At 39.1% G+C, this 21,334-nt stretch overlaps 1 protein-coding gene across 9 annotated transcripts in view; it reads right to left on the bottom strand.

The window, feature by feature from the left end:
• The window catches only part of EYA1 (EYA transcriptional coactivator and phosphatase 1), a 283,352-nt gene that overhangs the window by 86,479 nt on the left and 175,539 nt on the right, over positions 1 to 21,334 (bottom strand). For 5 of the 9 annotated variants that reach the window (XM_006185840.3, XM_032470268.1, XM_032470274.1 and 2 more), the window contains 3 exons: positions 17,677 to 17,746; positions 17,214 to 17,359; positions 13,489 to 13,626 (listed from right to left, as the gene is read on the bottom strand). In XM_006185840.3, coding sequence (XP_006185902.2) covers positions 13,489 to 13,626; positions 17,214 to 17,359; positions 17,677 to 17,746 — 354 coding nt within the window. Of the gene's footprint in view, positions 1 to 13,488; positions 13,627 to 17,213; positions 17,541 to 17,676; positions 17,747 to 21,334 lie in introns of those variants that run through there. The other 4 variants (XM_032470269.1, XM_032470272.1, XM_032470271.1 and 1 more) reach the window with 4 other exon arrangements.

Raw genomic sequence — 21,334 nt, 5'->3', positions numbered from 1 at the left:
AACAAAGTAGAAAAGACCATGGAAGCTATCTGGGCACAAAGAGGCCACTGGGGACTGACCAAGTAAATCACAGTTCAGTACTCGAAATGGTACTCAAGTGACTTTCCAGACTTCACGCTACTCCTACGACTGTACATTAGCTGGAATTCAACATAAGTTATACTCATTTACTGGCTGACTGCAGGCTGAGATTCCGTTCCATTCCATATGCTGAAGCAGGAGTTTAACGGCACTCCAGTGGCCCAGGAGACTTAATGCAACTTCCACAAGGATCTAACTTACTTCAGGCAGAGGGGTACAGACTGCAGAGTCAGGCTCAGGCAATATTCATTTTGAACCCCCAGAATCAGATCTGCAGGGCCGCCCCAGCTGCCTCCACATAGGACTTAGGCAAAGAGAGCTGCTAACTTCCAGTCCAGGCCACCAGCACTGAGTTTCCGGCCCGCCTCCTGGCCCCTCCAGTTCATCCTCCACAAATCCAGTTGAGTACTTTCTCTATGTGCCTATCTGACCTTCTCACTCCCCTGTTCAATAAGTAACTGTTAGTGGCCCCTGTGACCCTCAGGATAAAACTCAAACTCCTTTCCAGGGCCTACTTGGTCTGACTTCAGTTTATCTCTTAGATTTCTTTGGTCTCCTCCCAGTAACCCCAACCCCACCCAGATACACATTCCAGCCTCACAGGCGGTTCTCTTAAGGCTACTCGTTCACCTCTTACCCTCTCCCACTGCATCCCGGCTAACTTCTAATCAGCTCCTCAATTCAGCATGGACCAGAAACGCCTTTCCTTAGAAAAATCATCCCTGAATTCCCCTCCTCTCTTTCCTCCTAACTTCGGTTATGGAATTTCTGTCTCCCTCTCTAGCTCTGCTATATGCATATATTACATATATGATTAGTAACAACGGATAACATGCATTGAATGCCTACTGTATGTTAGGAGTCAGTTTGGCTTTTACATGCTCTATCTATACGTGACAATAACTTGATACTGTAGGGAAACAGAGGATGAGGTTGAGATAATAGAGCTTACAAGGGGTGGAAGTGAAGCTCAGCACAGCTCTGTCTGGTTTTAGAGTCAACACAATGCTCTCTCATGTGCTCTTACCCTGTTCTTTATTGCTTCATGGGAAGTTCTGAAATTCACCAAGTTTTCTAAGAGGATGGAAAAACACAGGGGGTGCAAACATAGAATCCAAAAAGGAATGACAAGAACAAAAAATCATACTTAAAATGCATTGAGTGCTTACTCTGAGCCAGGCCCAAATCAAGTATTTTGCATGTGACAACTCACAAGCTCTTAAAACCACCACCCCACCCCCAAGGCAGGTGCTATTCTGTCCCGTTTTACAGATGAAGAAACTGCCCAAGATTATAAGCAGTTGTGGCAGACCTGGGATTCAATACCAGGCCATCTGGCCCCAGAGTTGAAGCTCTTAATCTCCACAGTATACTGCCCCTCAAAGTCACCAGAGTTCTTTTCCTTTCAATATTTTTTTACCAACATATTCAACATACAGCTAACTATTTGCTACAGAATCACCAGGAGTGATTATCACCAGTTAAGTGGCACAAATCTGGGCCTCTCCTCAGACACAGGAATCACTGTCTTACTGTGGCAGGAGGGGGAGGAGGTGACCTGAAAATCCACAGGCTTACCAAACACCCGGAGTACCTGATTTCTAGCCACTTTGCTTTAGGACCAATTCAGCAGGTGTTTAAGCAACTGCTTCAAAAAACTCGTACCAGTATAAGCTTTGTTTTTACACTAAGAAAGGAATCACACTCACCAAGCATTTACAGAATGGAAGCATCTCAGTGTGTGTTTTGGGGGCTTGTGGCCCTTGTGCTGGGCTGCATAAAGCTCATAGGGAGAAAGGGTCCCACTTTGACGGCTGATCTGATGTAGATTTGGTACCAGGACTACCAGATGAATTTCACGCAAGTTCAGAACACCACGAAGCAAAGGCAAAACAGCGATGACAACGCTCCCAAGAAAGCTTCCATGTGTAGCTACTAAACCCACTTCCGATTCTGCACAGGCCCAGGAGAAGAGGCACATTTGTGCAGAAGGCTGCCATGCACCAAGCTTGAATATGGATGCCACAGGGGAGAAAGGGCATCAGACATGACCCGGAAAAACAGACCTCCTTCTTCCATTAGGATTCATCCTCTAAGAGTTTTTGTTTGATTCATGAGTCTCCACTTGCAACTTTAGGTCATAGATTTAGGCTTAGTATTGAGAATTCATCTATCAAAAGTAATATGGAGGTACTTCCCTTCCTAGACACAAATGACTTTACATGAAAAGTCATCTCTAGATAAAGAGAACAGAAATTTTCTATGATAAATTGTTTTACACTTTATGTAACATTATATAATGAAAATTCCCCCAAAGTAGAATGAATTTCCATTTAGAACCCATTATTTCTCACTCAGGGAATTTAGCAGAGATTAGTTCAAATGAAGCTCCAGTAATGCTCAATATTCTTGGTAAAGTTTGGAATTAAGTTACCCTCCAAGTGGGGTGGCAATGGGGATCCCTTCTTCCCCATTGGTTAAAAGGAAAACATTAGTTAAAAGTTTAAATAGTTTACCATCATGAAAAAAATTGCCTTTTTTTTTCAGATTTCACATTTAAGTGATATGGATGACTGAAGCATTGTGCTGTCCACCAGAAATTGACACTACATTGTAAACTGACTATACTTCAAAAATTTTTTTAAAAAAGGTTAAAAAAATCACAGCTCTGCTTCTTTTCTGGCGGGGAGGGGAAACACTAATTTCCAGAACAGAATGCTGGAAAAATCTTTCCCTTTAGAACATCTCTAAAAGACAAAATTATTTTTTTCATTCTATTGCCTTCTTTTTAAAGTTGATAAATTTTATAGTCTGAATGGGAAGGTTACACATGTTATTTTATGGGGGAAAAAAAAAAACTTCTCAAGTCAGTTCAGGCAACAGCGTTTACTGGCACATCTACCTGGCGCAGTAAAGGCACAACTGCCACTCTAGACAGTGTTGTGGACCAAAAGAAGCTGTGTTATGAGTCTATGCCTGGGAGGAAAATTTAAAAACACACAAACTCATGAAAACAACACAAAGAAACACGGACTCATGCTCCCTACGTGGGCACCACAAGCTCTGACATGGAGCTGCTCAGTGGATGAAATGAAAACACCTGGTTAGATTGGGAAGGAAAACACACAGAAAAACATCAAGAACAGTATTCTGGGCAAGACGTGAGGATAAACTCTCCAATGGAGAAGATCAGAGAGTGACAGGTTGATAAGGCAGCAGGGGGAGAAACTTAAGGTAGGTGACAGATGTTTCTTGATCATTTGTTTAAGAAAAGAATAACAGTTCAGAAAAAGAAATGGCATTCTTTAATGGGAAACCCCCCAAATCTGAATGTTGAACATACCATTAATAGCATATTGGGACACAGGAAATGTTACAATTCTGATTTTCCTTTTCAGGATTGGAGGAGGTGGGGGAAAGCTATTATAAGTGAAAGGCTATGTGTGTTTATATAACTGGGCCTGGAGATGTTGGAGAGTTGGGAGTGGAGGTGGTGAGGAGAGAAATACCCCACACCAAGCAACTTCCTAACGCTTCCTGTCCCCAGCTCACCCTATCCATTCAGGACAGGTCCCTGCTCCCCTGCTCTCTTGAAAATTCATCTTACTCATCCTTACTCTTTTTTATTTAGTGCTTCCCTCTGTCAGTCCCCATTTCCCATCGTTTAAGATCTGGCTAAAGTCCCATCGCCCCAATCAGCTTTCCCTGACTATTCCCCTCTGCACTGATTTTACCTTCTGGGAAATAGAGCTCACTACAAATTGTTACCACTGTTCTTAGAACAGCGCTGAACGAGCCCTTATTAGTCTTATTTTCATCCTGACCATAAGTTCCTTAAATCCATGTGTTACATTTACTCACCTGTCTCCCATGGAGAAGGAGAAACTGTGTCTGACTCATGCCTTTGAGGGGGGTCATGTGGGCACCAGCAGGAGACAGAGCTGGTACCTGAGAATTTCAGTCCAGGGTCCAGTGAAGATACAACTGTCATAAAGAATCAAGTGTAGGAATGGGAGGAACCCTTTCCATGACTTTTTTGGTGGTGGTGGTAGGAGGCTGTTTGGAAGGGTGATGTGAATGGGCCCAAAAGACATCAGGAAAGAAAAACATCTCTCAACTTCCTTATTTGTTCAGCAATGAAAAGGGCAGTGGGGAAAGGAAAAATAACCAAAGCATAATTGCTGATTTCTCAAGTTTTTAACCTAAAGGACACATACTTTGCTGGTTTCTTTTAAACTAGATGATGCATAAAGGCTTAGCTTTAAAAACTAGATTATAATCACTACTTCAGATTGCAATTATATGAAGAATATTCAATGCAGGACCCATAAGCTCCTTGTGGAAGGATTTAAAATATTTCTGAATTTCCAGAAGGAAAATCTAGCAGATTTTTAAATCAAATCAAATCAAATCATTTGAATAGCTCATAAAATCTCACTGCTCTAGCTCAGATATTGGTATATCATGGGTCTACAGATAAAAGTAAGGGTCTTGCTCGCATATGAAAAATTTCAAATTCAGAACGCAGTAACATTCTACATTTTTATAGTACATTTATACTTCGGTATTTCCACATTCCATTGTCTCGGGTTATTTGCCACATCAGTAGGTGAGGTAGCTGAAACGGGATCCTTGCCACTTTCCAAAAAGCAGAGAGAACGGTTGATTTCCTTGTGCAAGGACTCCTTGTGCAAAGACCATTAGCCTCACTTCTAGGTCAGTTTTCCACCCAACCACACCAAATCCACCCTTTAGATGTTCCAATTCAGTCATGTCAAAAGTGAATTATATAATGTGAAACACGGTATTAATTTTTGGCTCCACAAACATTACGGACACACAAGGGCATCTGAGAAATTTCATAAATAAATCTGGTATCAAACTATCTCATTTATAAAGGACTTCATCATAACTTTATTTTTTATTTATTTTTAATTTTTTATTGAAGTGTAGTTGATTTACAATGTTAGTTTCAGATGTATACCAAAGTGATTCAGTTATACATATACATACATATTTTTTTTTCTTTTCAGATTCTTTTCCATTATATGTTATTACAAGAAATTGAATACTATTCCTTGTGCTCTACAGTAGGTTCTTATTGTTTATCTATTTTGTATATAGTAATGTTAATCCCCAACCCTAATTCATCCCAACCTCCTTGTGTTTGTAGTACAATGGTGAGCATAGCTGCCTTCCACTGTAACTCTTTTGAGGCTGGTAAACAAGTTTAAAAGTCAATTATATAAAGTGGTCCAAGGATAGTGTATCAAACTGACTGGCTTTCTTTTTGTCCCTGTCAGGAGTTCCTACAGAGAAAGGGTGGTGGTCTCGTCAACCGTAACAAATGAGAAACAGTCTTGCTAGAAGACGCTGTGTGGGCCACCTGGTTCTATAGGTGCTAAGCGACTGTAGTTTAAAAATAAATCAACCCCTCAAAACCTTTATTAATAATAGATGAAAGACAAATTTCTTCTGTGTAGCACAGGGAATTATATTCAATATCTTGTAACAACCTTTAATGAAAAAGAATATGAAAATGAATATATGTATATATGTATGCCTGGGTCATTATGCTGTACACCAGAAACTGATACATTGTAACTGACTGTACATCAATAACATTTAAAGATAAAATACTGGCTGAATAAATAAACTGAAAAAAAAAATTAAAAATAAATACACCTTCTTCACAATTAAGAAGAACCCAGTCTAGGTTGATTCATAACATGATTTAAAGTATTAAATCAAAGTTTTGTGTGAGACTGAAGCTGGAGAGCACTGCCCAGCTATAACTTCAAAAAACTTCAATTAAAAAAAAAGGGTTACGTGTAGGTCAAAGGTCTACTTCACAGAGAACAAGGACTCACATTAAAAACCAGAATCCCAGCCAACGTAAGAATGCTGGAACCTGCTGGGGCCTGTCTGTACTTCCCATGTTTTAGAGCATTTTCTAGCACTTACGCGGCAAGCAGGATGCTAACTGTCCCTCGTGTATTTTCACAGAAGTGCATTTGCTTTCCTTCCCTGGCCTCTTTGCCATGGGCTATGTCCATCATCGGGTGCGATCTATGTGGCAGAAGTTAGTGCGGCTCCCTGGGGAAAAGCCTCTGAAGGCCAGATGGGCTATTTAAAACCACAGTTTTCCCCTTTTCTTATAAGAAGGAGTTTAAATGACCAAGTTTTCCTTTTTATCTCAATAATAGTTTGTATATTCCAAAGATAATTTTTAACTAAGGTAATAAACACAGCAAAGCCTTGACATTTATCTTTCTTGAGCTATTTCTATAGATTTTAATAAAAACCAATTTGTTATCAATAATATTAGTATTGATCACTGATTAATTATTGTGATTACCAGATTTCAAAAGATAGCCATACAATTTTCAACACATGTCATTTGAAATAACAGGAGATGCCAAAAGAACTGAAACAAAATATTACCGTTAAAAAATCAACTGAAGCAAAAAAAAAAAATTCTAGAATGCTAAAAAAGCCACAAACTAAAATATAAATGTGAGAAGACTGGCAAAGCAGTTGAGGAGAAATTTTGAACATCAATGCAGGCTCCAGTTACAACTCTATCATGTCATTTTATGCCAGGAAGTGCAAATCTCAAAGGTTTTATCACAGCAGATTATTAAAAAGGTTTAATATAGATTTTCTTAAAACCATATATCTGGAGTTTGACATTTTTCCTTTTGAAAAATACCACTTCTATAGATAATGAAAACACTTTAACAGTGTATTTTGCTAAGCAATTTTGAGGTTCTAAAACATGAATAAACTGAAACACTTCAGCTATATTTGGAAAGCTACAGACAGGCAGCCCAGAGGAAATAAGGGTGGTTGCCTTCGTAGAGAATTATTGGATCATTCCCACTTCATTATGAGCCCCAGATCAGTGAGGTGCCAAGCGCTGAGAGCTGTCACCCCTCCACGTCCCACTGACAAACCTCTGCCCTTATTTACTGACTCTCCTCACTGGCTGGAACCCCAATCTCTTTAACAGAACAAACAACGTTATATACAAAGAGAGAGAATCTGTGTTATTTTCTTCTCTAAGTGAGAGCAATAAAGCCTAAAGGAAAATAAACAAAGCAGAGTTTCCAGGGCCCTCTGGGTTTCTCTCCTGTGCATCCGTGTCGTCCCTCCTATCTATCATGGCAAATCCTGACACCGTCTCACTGCAGAATGACCGGAATGTACCCACCATCCCAATAAAACACTCAGAAGAGACTTCCGTACAAAGATGGCAATTCTGTGATGCCTCCAACCAGCTCCGTCTACTATGAACAAAAGGGAAGACTGCTTTGAACAAACTACGATAATAAACTAACCAAGACTTTCATGATGCTCAATTCCAAATTCATTTCCCCAAAATGAAGAGAATTAAAGTCCTTATGAATCTTAATTTCTAACTTTCATCATGACAGAGCCTTTCCACTCCTAGCACACATTTGTCTATTTCAGACAGACTTACAGATAGTGGGGGTGAAAATATGAGAAAAGATGGTCCCTACCTGCAACTGTCGAAAATCAGTAGAACTAAGTTATTACAGAAAGCTGGGTTTGCTTCAAAGCTGAAGCATAAACCGTCGAGAGACCAGACTTCATTTTCATTGCTTTTTCTGTGAAAATCTTCTTTGCATTTCCTCACCTCAAACAGACTGCTAAGCAAAATGTCATTGTCCTCCTGTGATTCAGCCTCAAAATTATGATCACAGTTTCTCGTTTTTTGTGGTTGGATGGAACTCTAAGTCTATGGTATACAGGATGTGGGGGTAAATAAATGGGGACGTGACCAACAGGTTTGGAACTTGTGTTTTTAAAAAATTGTAAGTAAAACTTGCTTCCAAGTCAGATGCTTCTTTTGCATAAAAGAATAAAACTTGCTCATGACAAACTGGGCAGATACTCTGTGAAACTGGTCAGTGAGTCAAAGGTTGAAGAAGTTTCTTGTAAGTAGTTTTCTTGCCCTTAGTACACGTACGCATGTGTATGTGTGTGCGCGCGTGCACACACACACTCTCACACCCCCCTTCATTCTTGTGTCCGTGCTCTTTGATTGAAAACACTATTTACACGATCTGCACAGTTGACCCAGGGGTCTCCAGGCACCCCTTGTCCATCTACACTCCCCCATTCAGCTAGCTCATTTGCATAAGGTTTGTCAATGGTGTGTGAAGAAAAATCTCACACCATCTAAAACCTCTTCCAGAAACATGGAGGCTGACTCTGGGGAGCAGGAAGATGTCAAAAACTAACAGCAAGGATCTCACTTCCTCGGAAGGAACTCTACAGTTCTCTATGAACAGAGACATTTCGTCTTTCTCTGTTGAACTTAAGTTTCTAATCTTTCACTGGATGTACAAATGAGATCCAATTAAAGCACAAAGAGAATTTTCTGGAATCTTGCAGCAAAGGTGAAAGCAATCAGATTTCCCAGTCCCTGAGGTTTCACTCCATGTGCTCAGTATTAGTCAGTGCACCTAAAACAAAAATCTGATCCTTGTTTGGCTTAAAATGGCATGTGCTGGATTCACGGAAGTCTGCCATGGACCACAGTGCTGAACACCGGAGCTGGAAGGATCGAGAAGGTTCACTTGGACTAAACAAGGGCACCAAGGGCACCTAGTTCACAAGGCAGTGCCACAACATCCACAGATTACAACACAAATCTTTCCCATAAGTGCCATGAAAATGCCAAAGCACAGACAGTGCCCAGAAATGAGTTCTCTAAAGAAAACTTTCTAGAGCTTCATGAGCTGGCATTTTTGACTACTTCCAGGGCTAGCTGTGTGACGCAGTGCCTCAGTTACCTGAAGAGCACATCTATCCTTCAGAGAAGATACACTACAGGCAACTGCATTATTTTTTTTGTAGTTTTCTGTAAGCACCTCCCCTATAGGTGTTTCCATTTATGTGTATAGAAAACATGGCGGGGTGGGGGTGGGTATAGCTCAATGGTAGAGCACATGCTTAGCATGCATGAGGTCCTGGGTTCAAGCCCCAGTACCTCCATTTCAAAAAAAAAGAATATTAAAAAAAGAAAACATGGCAGGGTCTGATAGTTCTAAACCATTCTCCTTTTTGATGTATTCTTCAGCATTTTCAGGTTCCTACCTTTGAAAGTCATTGTTTCCAGGTTGTTGTAAGTATTAAATGAGATAATATACGTAAAATAATTAGCAAAGTCCTGGGCATATAATAAATGCGCAATAAAAATGAATGTCGTAAACATGAAACTAAGCATTTGAATGGTTACTATGTGCCAAATGTTGTTCAGAGTAACATACATGGATAATCTCAATTAGATCTCACAACACTACTGTGGGAACAGGTAATGTTATCACCAAATTTGAGACAAAGAAGTAGAGACGTGAAGAAGTGAAGTCCCATGCTGAAGTCCCACTGAGAGCAAGGGCAGGGCTGTTCGACAGGCAGTCTGACTCGGGAACATACACTAGACACTGTTCACTAGAGCGCAAGATTTCACTGTACCTTAATCCAGTCTGCTAGATCTGACAGAACCAAAGAGCTGATCATGATAAAATATCCCTTAATTTAATCAGTGTAACACCATATGCATATATACCACTACTGAGTTAGCCTGAGTCATCTGGGCTACTAGAGTATTTCTCCCAGTATTGTGAAATCCTAAAATGAAGTTATAGTAGTTAAATCAGAATAACTCATCATCAGACCTTATAATTTAAAGTTCAAAATATCTTGGAGGAAGTTAGGTAAAATACTCCCAGATAACTAAAATACATACACTCTCATCCAGGATTCTAAGAATTTTTAATAGCTGTAAGACTGATACAAAGAAAAGTCGCTGTTAGTCATTAAGGATAACAAGAAGTTAGAAAATTTTAAAAATAATTTCAGATATTATAGAGTTTTTTATTTTTAAAAGGTATTTTAAAAAGTCAACAGACTTCAACTGGGCACATAAATCATTTTATACTGGTGAAGCATTTTCCACAATGCAGTTAATATTTAAGAAATACAAATTAATTGGAATTTAATTATTTATCCAAATTTGACCATCAGGAGTCTACAGCACACTATGTAGCATTAATTATCATCATATTGGCAAGCTTCAAGTTAATAGCATCTTATCTGGTTTGCTATATGAAAATCGTATTTTTAGATTATTCTAAAAATAAGTGAAGTGCCATTATGGAAATACTTGTATGAAATACTACAGAAATACACCTCTAGAAATACCCATATCTGTTTCAGTCATGAAAAATGGGATCTAAAACCCCATTCTGGAAAGGCCATTCAACCAGGGGATACATAAAAACACAAAAATTTTAATACAACATCCCAGATGCAATGAAACCAATGACTAGGAAAGCAATGCTATATTTGCTATATTTGGGGCTACACATGTCCTTATATCTTTTTTTTTTTAAATAAAGAGATTTTTCCTCCTTCATTTCCACTCTTTATTCTAAAGCTCTGCCTATAACTCCAATAGCTAGTTAAGTCCTCTTAGGAAATTTCTGCTGCATAAACTTTTGATATGAGAGGAGAGAAAGATAAAACTCGTGCTCAAGTACAATATTTCTCGAACTTTCTGAGGTGCAGCACCAGTTTTTTCTCCTAATCCTTCATAGACTGACAATTTAGCAAAATATAATAGTTACGTACTACTAAAAGAATGAGATGAAAAAAGAAAGACAGAGTACAAGTCCCATTTCTTAAAAGCAGTGTTTGAGTGCACCCACCTAGGATTGACTAGCGACCTCCTATAAAAGTGTCTAAACACTCAACTCATGATTTCTGTGCTCAGTTCATTGTGATAGGAAACCAAGGGGCAGAACGTGGGCTCAGGCCGCATGTAGGTAACTCTCTTCTCCAGAAGGCGCATCACCTGTTTCCTTCTGACCATTATGATCCACTTCTCCTCAAGGACACCTGGATGCCCAGGGCGGGGATAGTGGGACCTACCATGATGTCTGTTTCCCTTGTAACTCTCCCAACACTCTGCAACCACACAACTTAATTGTCTGCTTGTCTATCGTCTCTCTCCTTGACACAAATAAAAGCTTTTCATTACTAAAGCCTAAGACTATTCAATTTTTTAATGAAGTCTCTTCGTCACATCTTGTTCTTTTTATCTTTTTCCTCAACTGATATTTAGCACGTGGGGAAACAGTTCTTTTTCAGGGGAGCTTTCAAGTTTTGGAACCAAGCGCATAAGTCATATCTTTTAACAATAAATACTATCTGTTGTAAGACAGTTTTAATTTTGTAGCCATCAAATAAATCAAAACGTTATAATTCAGGCCTTTTTATACCAAAGGCAAAAACAAACATATGAAAGGATTAATGGATCTGGTCCCAGAAAACTTTAGTTTCCGGGGCAGGAAAAAAAAAAAGCTCTTAAAAATGATAAGTTGGAAATATATCTATAAAATATTACCAAAGTTTAAGAAACATAAGAAAATATAAGACAAAGATGAACACAACCACGAAAGAAAAAAGTGGTTTATCTTGTCAATTTTCAGAAAATGAACATGAAAACAACAAAAATCTTGAATGTTTCAAAATGACAATTCTTAAAGTAAAATATTTAATGTTTGCTCTAAATCACAACTCCTTCCTTGTGTAAATATATAACAAATCTTTAAAAGAGCTTAAAACATCTACCTAGCAATTTCATACTTTACTCAAAGGAAATAATTAAGGATGTACACAAGATATTTGTAGCATTGCTCTAGTGTCTAATAATAGGGGGGTTAGCTAAATAAGGTACAGCAACGAAACCATGCAGCCATTAAAATGATGCTGTAGAATAAAATTTACTGATGTGAAAAGATGTTTACAATATATTTGTTACTAAAAATAGCAGGTTGCTAAGTGCCCATCAACAGAAGAATGGATAAGATGTGAGATTTTATTTATATATATATATATATACACACACACACACACATACACAAAATGGAATATTACTTAGCCATAGAAATTTTGCCATTTGCAACAACATGGATGAACTTGGAGGGTATTATGCTAAGTGAAATACATCAGACAGAGGAAGACAAATACCGTATGATATCACTTACATGTGGAATTCAAAAAGTAAAACAAACTAGTGAATACAACAAAAAAGAAACAGACTCACAGATATAGAGAACAAACTAGTGGTTACTAGTGGGGAGAGGAAAGGTGGGAGGGACAAGATAGAGGCAGAGGATTAAGAGGTACAAATTACTACATATAAAATAAATAAGCTAGAAGCTACATACAACACAGGGAACATAGCCAGTATTTTGTAGTAACTACAAATAAATATAACTTTTAAAAAATGTGAATCACCATGCTGTACACCAATAACTTATGTGATACTGTACATCAATTATACTTCAATAAAAAAGAAATAATTTTTTAAAAGAATAGCAGGTTGTAACACTATATTATACAATATAATCCCATAGTGCATATATCAAAGTGCTAACAAAAGTATAGGATATTCGATTATAATTATTTTTGCTTCTTTGTATTTTCTAATTTATCTGCAATAGACAATATTTTTAATGCAATAAAGAATAAGATAAAAGATATAGAAAAGGATTAAAAACTATAAAAAGAATCTCTTCAATCAAAAAGTAGTGATCAGGGCTTTAATTCAGCTATAGCTCGGCACTATTAAGAGGATGAATATGATTTGTTAAACTCATTTGTAGCAAAAACCAGATACTAGGAGAATGTTTAAACTATGCGAGAACAATTTTCAAGTACTTCACAGACACATCTGCATGGTAAATAACCTGCTAATTATAGTAACATGTATTCTTGAAACAGCTTTGACAATGCAAACTTTCAACTGCCCCTCCATATGCTTTGCACTTACATTATGTTTTGTCTATAGTTTCAAAATCAGAATCCAGGGACTGGTTCTTGGAAGCAATATCTTAAAGATGCACTCAGTGGCTGTTGATATGATCCCCTGGTCCTGGGTAGATCACTTAGTCAACACATATCATATACTCTATTTCTAGAGCTGTGATCATGACAATGAAGAGAACATAGCCCTTTTAGAAAGGCTGACACCAAGTGCCAGTTTTTAGCATATATCACACCACAACCCTTACATCACTTTTTTTTTTCCATTCGTTTCTTAACTGATAGAAGCAAAGGCAGAAAACTTCAACTTCACAAAGAATTTTTGAGCCTTCTGAAAAAGAGACTTAGTGATCATCCAATGTTTTCCCTAGAAATCCAGGCCCAGAGAGTAGGTAAGTATAGAGCCAAATTAGAACCAGGCATCTTGCCTCAAAGCCCAGTCCACCTTCACCATCATCCACTACTTATACCATCAGGCTCTACTTTAGAAAGTAACTACTGTCATACAGGGTTAATGAGAAGATCAACGTCACTGTGAATACAGACCTTGCATCTGGTAGCTGTACGGCGCCTGTCCAGGTTGAGGGGTACCAAAGCTTGTGCCATAGCTGAGGAATCCTGTCTGTCCAGGTGACTGAGACTGTGACAATCCACCTTCAGTCTTGATGCCTGCCCACAATGCACCTAAATCAGTTAGTGATAGCTTATCTATCTGTTCATTTTCAAAAGCTGGTAAATATACAAAATACTCCCATAACTATTCAGTCACAAACGCTTCCCAATATTATCTCAATAACCAAGGGTATATATGCTTACAGTGAAATACCCTTAACTATCACATCAATGAAAAAAAAAAAAACCAGGATTATTACAGATTTGGATTCCTATCCCCATTGTTCTTCCATATTGTTTTTCTGAATTCCATTTTCTCTAAAATTTAACTCCAGTGATATCATTTCTACACTTGGTTGTGTTGTTTTAGAAGAGTTTAAGATCATCTTCAGAGTGAAGAAATGGCCATAATAAATTTGAACTAAATTATTCTAAATGTTGCTATGTTGATTAACATCAGAGTCAAAATTTTAAAAAAGTGATTAATTAGTCTCTAGCCTCACAGAATTTTTGTTTTATTTTTTTTCCTTTACTTTTTCTACCACAAAGCTGATTTTAGTACACAACTCACTTTGAAGTCAGAGGTAGCAGTATTGGGCAGAGAACTAAGCAACACAGGGGAAACCTTCTCCCAAATATCCAAAACCTACCAGGAAGCAGGCACGGGGGAAGCAGAATAGTAAAAACTCAATCCTGTAGAACAGCATAGTGATTTATCAACAGCACAGTGCGGTTGACCAGTAGTCCCCCTTTTGTCCCTTGTAGTTGCACATATTTATTCAAATATAATTATTTCAAGTGTAACCTAAAGTACACTTTTTTAAAAAATCATATCTCAATACAAAAACAGTGTATTTGTAGCCTCCAAGTACTTCCCAAAGCGACAGGCTGACATCCTAATTTCAGGGGCTGGGTTTGGCAGTATGGCTGTACAGGGCTCAGCCCTGGATCATAATTAAAGACAGTCATGAAAGTTAACAACTGTCCTTAATTCCCACAGAGGGAGGGGATGAAAATTCCTGCCAAGAGAATTCACATTTTTGAATAACTTTACTTTGCACTTTAGATAAATAATATCTTTGAGATCTAGAATACACAGTAGTCTCACTGTTTATTTCCATTTTAGGGGAATTTCATGAGTAGAATGAAGTTAGGTAACTTTCCTAAGGCAGTGGAAGAATCTGACTCTTGGCCGAGACAGCCTACTCTAATTCCTGGAGTAGCTCTAAAAAATAACCTCATAATAGCCTTAGCATTTAAGTCTTCACATAAACTTAGCATTTTAAAAATGTGACTTTCTCTGTACAGGCAATCCCAAAGCAGTGAATAACCAAGACTTATAAATGGTCCCTGGAAAAGCATGTGCCCAAGACAGGTGGCTTAATGGCTCTAAAAGCTCCCTTCCTTCCTATGTTGTCACAGCAGCAATTTTCCCCCTTCTCTCTCCATCTGAGGCTACGATGATCTGCTCCCCATCTACACCTGTACCACCTTTGTTTTTAGCTTGGAGGTTCAGGATGGGAATCTTGTGATAAGAACAGGTAAGGAAGAGCAGGAAGAGGCAGAAAATGCCCACAGCCACACCTATCTCCATGGCTTCTCTCCACGAGCTGGAAAACTCATCTCGTCAGTCAACTCCATGGAGACCCAGCGAAAAATGGTACGACCTCTTCTTCCCCACTGACCTATTATTCCATGCATTGGCCCAAGAAAAATAGGCTGCCTAGTCAGAAGCACTGGGGGCATCTTCCTATCCTCAAGGCACAAAAAAGAAAAGAAAGGAGGTGATCAGGAAAACACTCAGCACTGGGGATTATTCCTGGGAGACTGTAAGCCTGGAAGGTCCTGGGGTCAAAGCCCTTTACACGGAGCCTTACTCTCACCACCTCCCCGACCCCCACCTACCACACTAAAACCTCCATCCTCACTCTGCTCTTCTGAGTCTAACCTCAGAACCTCTGCTCATCTCACGCTGCTGGAACAACTATTTGAGACAACAGGGACATTTGATGATGGTTTAGAACTAGAGGAGTCCCTACACCACTGGCAAAGCCCGGAGACTGGCAAAGCGCCCGGCCGTGACTGAATGGGGAGGAGAAAGAACAGGAGAGTTGTGTGACTGGCAGCCAAGGCAGTAACAGGAATGGTACCTTCCTCTGGCAGCACTGGTAGGTCTGGCAGTACTTGAGTATTGTTTGTATTGGAAAATGCATTTACACTTCAGATAGTCAGCTTACAAAGGAATTTTGAGAATATAAATTGGAGACTGCCTTAACTCACATTATAGAATTGAAGCTACAGAACTCAAATCAGGGAACCCATCTCCTCATTTAGCACAAAAATTGTTTAAAAGTAAATTACATGCAAATTTGATCGATATTTAGTATTTTGAGAAACCTGAATAAAATTTACAGAAATGAAAGAGAATTCTAGAAAGTCCATTTTATGACTGTTTTTAAAGGCTGGCTGAAAAACCTCTAGCTAGATCACATTCAGTTGTGATAGTTTAAAAATAAGACGATAATAGGTAAAATCATATATAGTTTACATTTTAATTTCTATGTATTTTATAAGAAATTTATATATGGTCAGTCTGGTCTAGGGTAAAGACAGAGTAAAAAGCCAAAAAACAAAACCAAACCAAACACACAAAAAAACCCACTTACTTTCTAATAGTTAAGGAAATACTTAAAGAAGAACATTATTTCTTTCGATATACTGAGAAAACATTATTACAAGACAACAGGAGCAGCAGAAACACAATTAGAATATCAATCACAAAATATTCTGTATCTTTTCTATCAGTCTTTGCTTACAAACTTTCTTGTATTTTTTTCCTTGATTACTAGGTTTTATTTATTTCTCAACAAAATGCCAATAATCCATATTTTTCTATTCCAATGAGTTGCAATTTGTTTAAAATTACCATTGCAATTCAATTGAAGAGGAAGCATTTGGGAATCCTAAGATTTTAAAAAATTAAACTTTGAGATTTTGCTGGATTTATTTTTAATTTACAGGTATTGACCTTGTCACAATGGAGTTAAATTACACTGAGATAAAGATCATCTCCAGGTGGGAAGCAACAAACAGGGATATAAGTTTTAAATGTTTCCTGATTTACCTCTTTAAAGTGCAGCCCAAGCTGTGATACATAAATCACTTTTCCTAATGGTTGATAACACGGAAATTTAATGACACACTCCCCTCAACAACCTCCCTCAAGTTTAGAGTGAGGGTTGGTTGAAAATTCTGCTTGGATCTAATTACAGCTAGGCATCTAATAAACAGGAAATGAATCTTTACGCCAAAAGACTTCCTTCACAGAAGTTTTATCGGAAATATATATTGAAATATTTTGGATTCCAGAGCCAAGTGTTCAAATGGCCAATTAAGAATTGAGATATAAATGGAAAAAACCAAGAGCAGGAGGGCATGTGAACCATGCCATCTATCTGCCACCTCTGACTTCAAGATAAGTAGCCACCAGTTCTTATGATGCTCATTACAAACAATCATATTAAGAATTTGGACACAAAAGGTGATGATCCTCCCTAAGGTGGCCCAAGAGGACAGTCTTTAAGTACCACCCAGGTGAAACATTCGCACGTACAGGCATGCCCACTGGACGTCATCGCTAAAGTGGCAGGATTACTCACCATATGAGGAAATTCCGTAGGGCTGTCCCGGCTGTGGGTACGTGGCGTACGCTGTAGCCTGTTGCATTCCTGTGGTAAACTGGGTTTGCCCATATGCAGCCATAGTTTGTGAGGAAGGGGTAGGAAGAATATGTGGGTATGGTCTGCTATTTGTCAGAAATGACAGAAAATAGAAAGCCCATGCATTAGATGGAAACATGCAACATAACTGATTAACAACTGTATCACAAATTCCAGTTAAAGACTGTCTCTTAAAGTGTAACCTTCAGGTATAATATACAAAGTACTGAAACCCTTCAGTGTCTCTCCTTAGGTGATGCTTCAAATAAATCTACATACATACATTTAAATCTTTATGAAACACACTCTAAATTAAGATGTAACGTGTGGGCACAAGCCATGACTTGACATAAGGTAAAAGGCTACTTGGAAAAGTTACTTATTAAGAGAAAATACATCTTACTTGGAAGAGTAAATCTGTGGTGGAGAGAACTGGTGAGTTGGTCTTGGGCTGAAGCTACTGCTCCCAATTGCTGGAAAAAAAAATAACGCACAATAATCAACACAAAATACAAAATATGTATAAAGCGTTGATCTAGTTTGAACCTCAGGAGCTTGTAAACCTTTCTGACCTGCAGAAATGGCAATTTCATAAATCAACCTAATAGAAAGTTAAACTAAATTAAGGAACCTAGAGGAACTGATTAAGTGATTCTAATTTTAAATCAACTCTAAGAGAACATAGTCACAATCTTCTTAAATACCTGTCAGCATGCTGTGAGGATTTTTTCAGGGGCAATATTTTAAGAGCACAAGGAATCCTGAGTACTGTTTGGAATGAGACGCTGAAAGGGGAGGGATGAACTTGAACAGCAGGGCTCGGCAGGACCGGAAGGTCATCTGGTCTGTTGTGTGTACGCCAGGGGACACACACACCTGCGACTGTGTTACCAAGAAACACGGCCTAATCTTCTCTTGGGGGAGGAGAAATAGGACAGATCCTCATTTGCCTGCGCTGATTCAGCAACTTTTTTTTTTAATAAAAATGTATTCCTATAACTATCTTAAACTTCTCAAGTTGCAAGCTAAGCCTGTTTTATTCTTGTGTGGAGGTGGATGGTCCTTTGCCTTTCAGTTATACGTGCTCAGCTTCAACATCCAAGTAAAAAAAGGTTTTTTTTTTTAAAGAGATTATTTTAGTATTCAAGTAGAATTTCATTTCTTTTTAATCGCATATACTTGATTCAATATATCTCAGAAATGCCCTAAACTCTATCAAATATTCTGACACTCTTTCCGAACCAAAGAAGCAAAAAAACCCATTTTTTTGCTAACATAAGACCTTAAAGTGGTACGTCTCAGCTTCTTTCACTGCAAATATGCTCTAAGCACTATGTACGTGAATATCCACATACATTTACATACATTCATTTGCATATGTTTGCATAAATTTACATGTTTGCATATGTATATATTTCCCCTTTCCCTCCAAATTCTTCCTATTCTTTTCCTGGCTAAAAATGCACATGCTTTGGGTAAAATTACTGTAAGATATAATGTTTATTTTCTTCTGTTAATAATCACTGTCTGCCAAGGCTCTATTACTTATTCATCATATTCTACATTAAGACCCTTCCTAAGCTTCCATGGACTCTAAGTTTTATACATTCCCATGACATCACATTGATGCAGTTATGCTTTTCAAATGTAATTTTCTAGCTTGCATTTGGGAGAACAGGGTGGATTTGGGCTCGAATCTCAAAAATCTCTGACTAATCCCTTCCTGGTAAAGTGAACAAACCTCACTCAGGGACAAGAGAATAGACGGGGATCAGAGTGACTCTTGCGAGCTGCCGGACTTCAACCATCTGGCTGTCGGTTGGGCAGAGATGAAGACCATATTAATAAGAGAGGGCAGGTCAGCTCAGTTGGTGTCCCCTGTCTCTTGGCACGTGTTGGGTCACTACTCTGTTCCAGGCACTGAGCAAGATGCTACAGATGCAATATGCAGACAAGTTCTGTCTGCCACACATGGGGAGGCCAACACACAAGTAGCCACGGGAGGATTAGCTAAATACTGCAATTTATAGAAGGGAGGGATTAGTGAGAGAACACTTGGACCACAAGCACTGCCACTTGCCCTGGTCATGTGCGACTACAACCTTCCTACCCCCCTTCTTCTTGGCCTGCAAAGGGCAAGGACAGAGTAGATTTATCTAGCGGAGTTGCTGGAGGGATAATATCTTCCCTGGATAATCACAGTTAGAAAAAAATTTTTTTTTAAATGAAATGAACAACACAAATGTGTCCTACGACACAAAAACCCCAAAGCCATCCGATGATGAGAGCTGCAGAAATCCCTGATTCTTTCCTGGCTCTATCCCTGTGTTATTCCAACTGTGGGTCATGACCCATGAAAAGAGCATAAACTCAACTTAATAGGTTCTGCTCCACAATATTTTACAAATAGAATAACAGAATGGAAGACGTCAGGGTTGTTACACAGAGTAAGGTAGGTTCTGCAAAGCTTGGATTTAGCCCATATGCATCATATATATGTGCGCACATGAAAAAAGACCTGGGAGGCTGCAGAGTGTGGTAATTAAGCACAGGTTCTGGAATCAGAATTTACTTTCAGCTCGGATTCAAGAGCCAACTCTTCTGTGCGCTCTGAGTCAAGTTACCTGCTCCCTCTAAGCCTGGATATGTTCTCATGAGAAATGATGGTAGTAACACTACCCACACCTACAGGGTTGTTGTGAAGACTAAATGAACTAATGACACGAAGTGAATAACACAGTGTTTATGTAAGAGGTGTTTATTATCTCAGATGCCCACTTCCTTTGTCCCCGTATCTGCTCTTCCTTCAGTATTTTTAATTCTACTCAATGGACAGCATCACCACCTATCCAGCAAAATGCTTAGAAACAGGATTCTTTGTCCCCATTTTACATATGGGGATAGAAATTAAGTAACACATTCAAGCAAATAAAAAGGAAAGCTGGTATCTGAACCCACATATGCCTACTCTTTCCACCAAAACATAAAATCTCCTGACCTCCTTCATACAAACTGGAAACCAGAAACCTCAAAATCATCTCATTTCGCCCCCGCCTCCCCCGTTACACAATTCTCAAGTCACCTGTCCCCAACCCAGAAGTGCCTGTTGAGCAGCCTGTACTCTCTATGCCTTCTCTCCTGTCCCAGGTCAGGTCCCCATCATGTCTCACCTGGACTAGAGCAACAGCCATCCAGCCACTTTCCCTGCATCCCACCCACTGCCCATCGACTCTCACAACTGCCACCACAGTGGCCTTTCTTACATGGAAACCTCTTCGTGTCCATCCTCCAGTTTACAATTCTTGACTGCTCTCACATTATCCCTAGGAAACAAAATGTCAACCCCTGTGGCAGCGTACACAAAGATATTTCAGCGTCCACCCTCTGTGAAAGTCAATAAAATTCTCAGCATTGGCTAGTGCTCAGCTCGCCCCTGCCCTGGGCTCCTGTCTCACTCGTGTCAACATCATTCCACTGCACACTTGGGTCAAAAGCCTAAAAGGAAGTTTGGATTCTTCTCTTTCCCCCTTACTCTTACATCCTAGGTCCAGTCAGCTCTCTCTTCAAAATACAGGCTAAATCTGACAACTTCTCACTCTGTCTGTCACTCTGCTCCGTCACCCCCATGTGGCCATCAGAGAGGGCGGTTAGGGCATGACCCCTTGACCTCCGTTCCTCCCCCACCCCAGCCCGTTCCCCTAACAGAATCCCAAAACATGGAATCCTGCCTCGGTGGTTCTTCTGGGAAAGATGTGGGCTAACACAGTCCCCTCTCTTTGGAACCAGGGGAACACTAGTCTCCTTGCTTCTACTGACCATAGAGAACTTTTCACACAACAAACAGTGATCTCTTCAAAACATACATGAATCCTTCCACACCCCCATTCCCTTGGCCTCAACTCCAAGCCCTGTTATCCTATTACATTTAGATGAACCCAAACTTTTTCTCTCACTTCCCTAAGATCTCCACTCAGATGCCCTCTCCTCAGAGAGGCCTTCTCTCTAAAAGATCCCCCTCCACTCTTCACCATAGTCTTTGATCTGCTTTCGTTTTCTTCTGA

Source organism: Camelus ferus, chromosome 29 (genome assembly GCF_009834535.1).
Source record: "Camelus ferus isolate YT-003-E chromosome 29, BCGSAC_Cfer_1.0, whole genome shotgun sequence".
Taxonomy (NCBI): Eukaryota; Metazoa; Chordata; class Mammalia; order Artiodactyla; family Camelidae; genus Camelus; species Camelus ferus.
The sequence above is the reverse complement of the archived record's forward strand: the minus strand, read 5'-3'. Positions and strand labels throughout refer to the sequence as shown.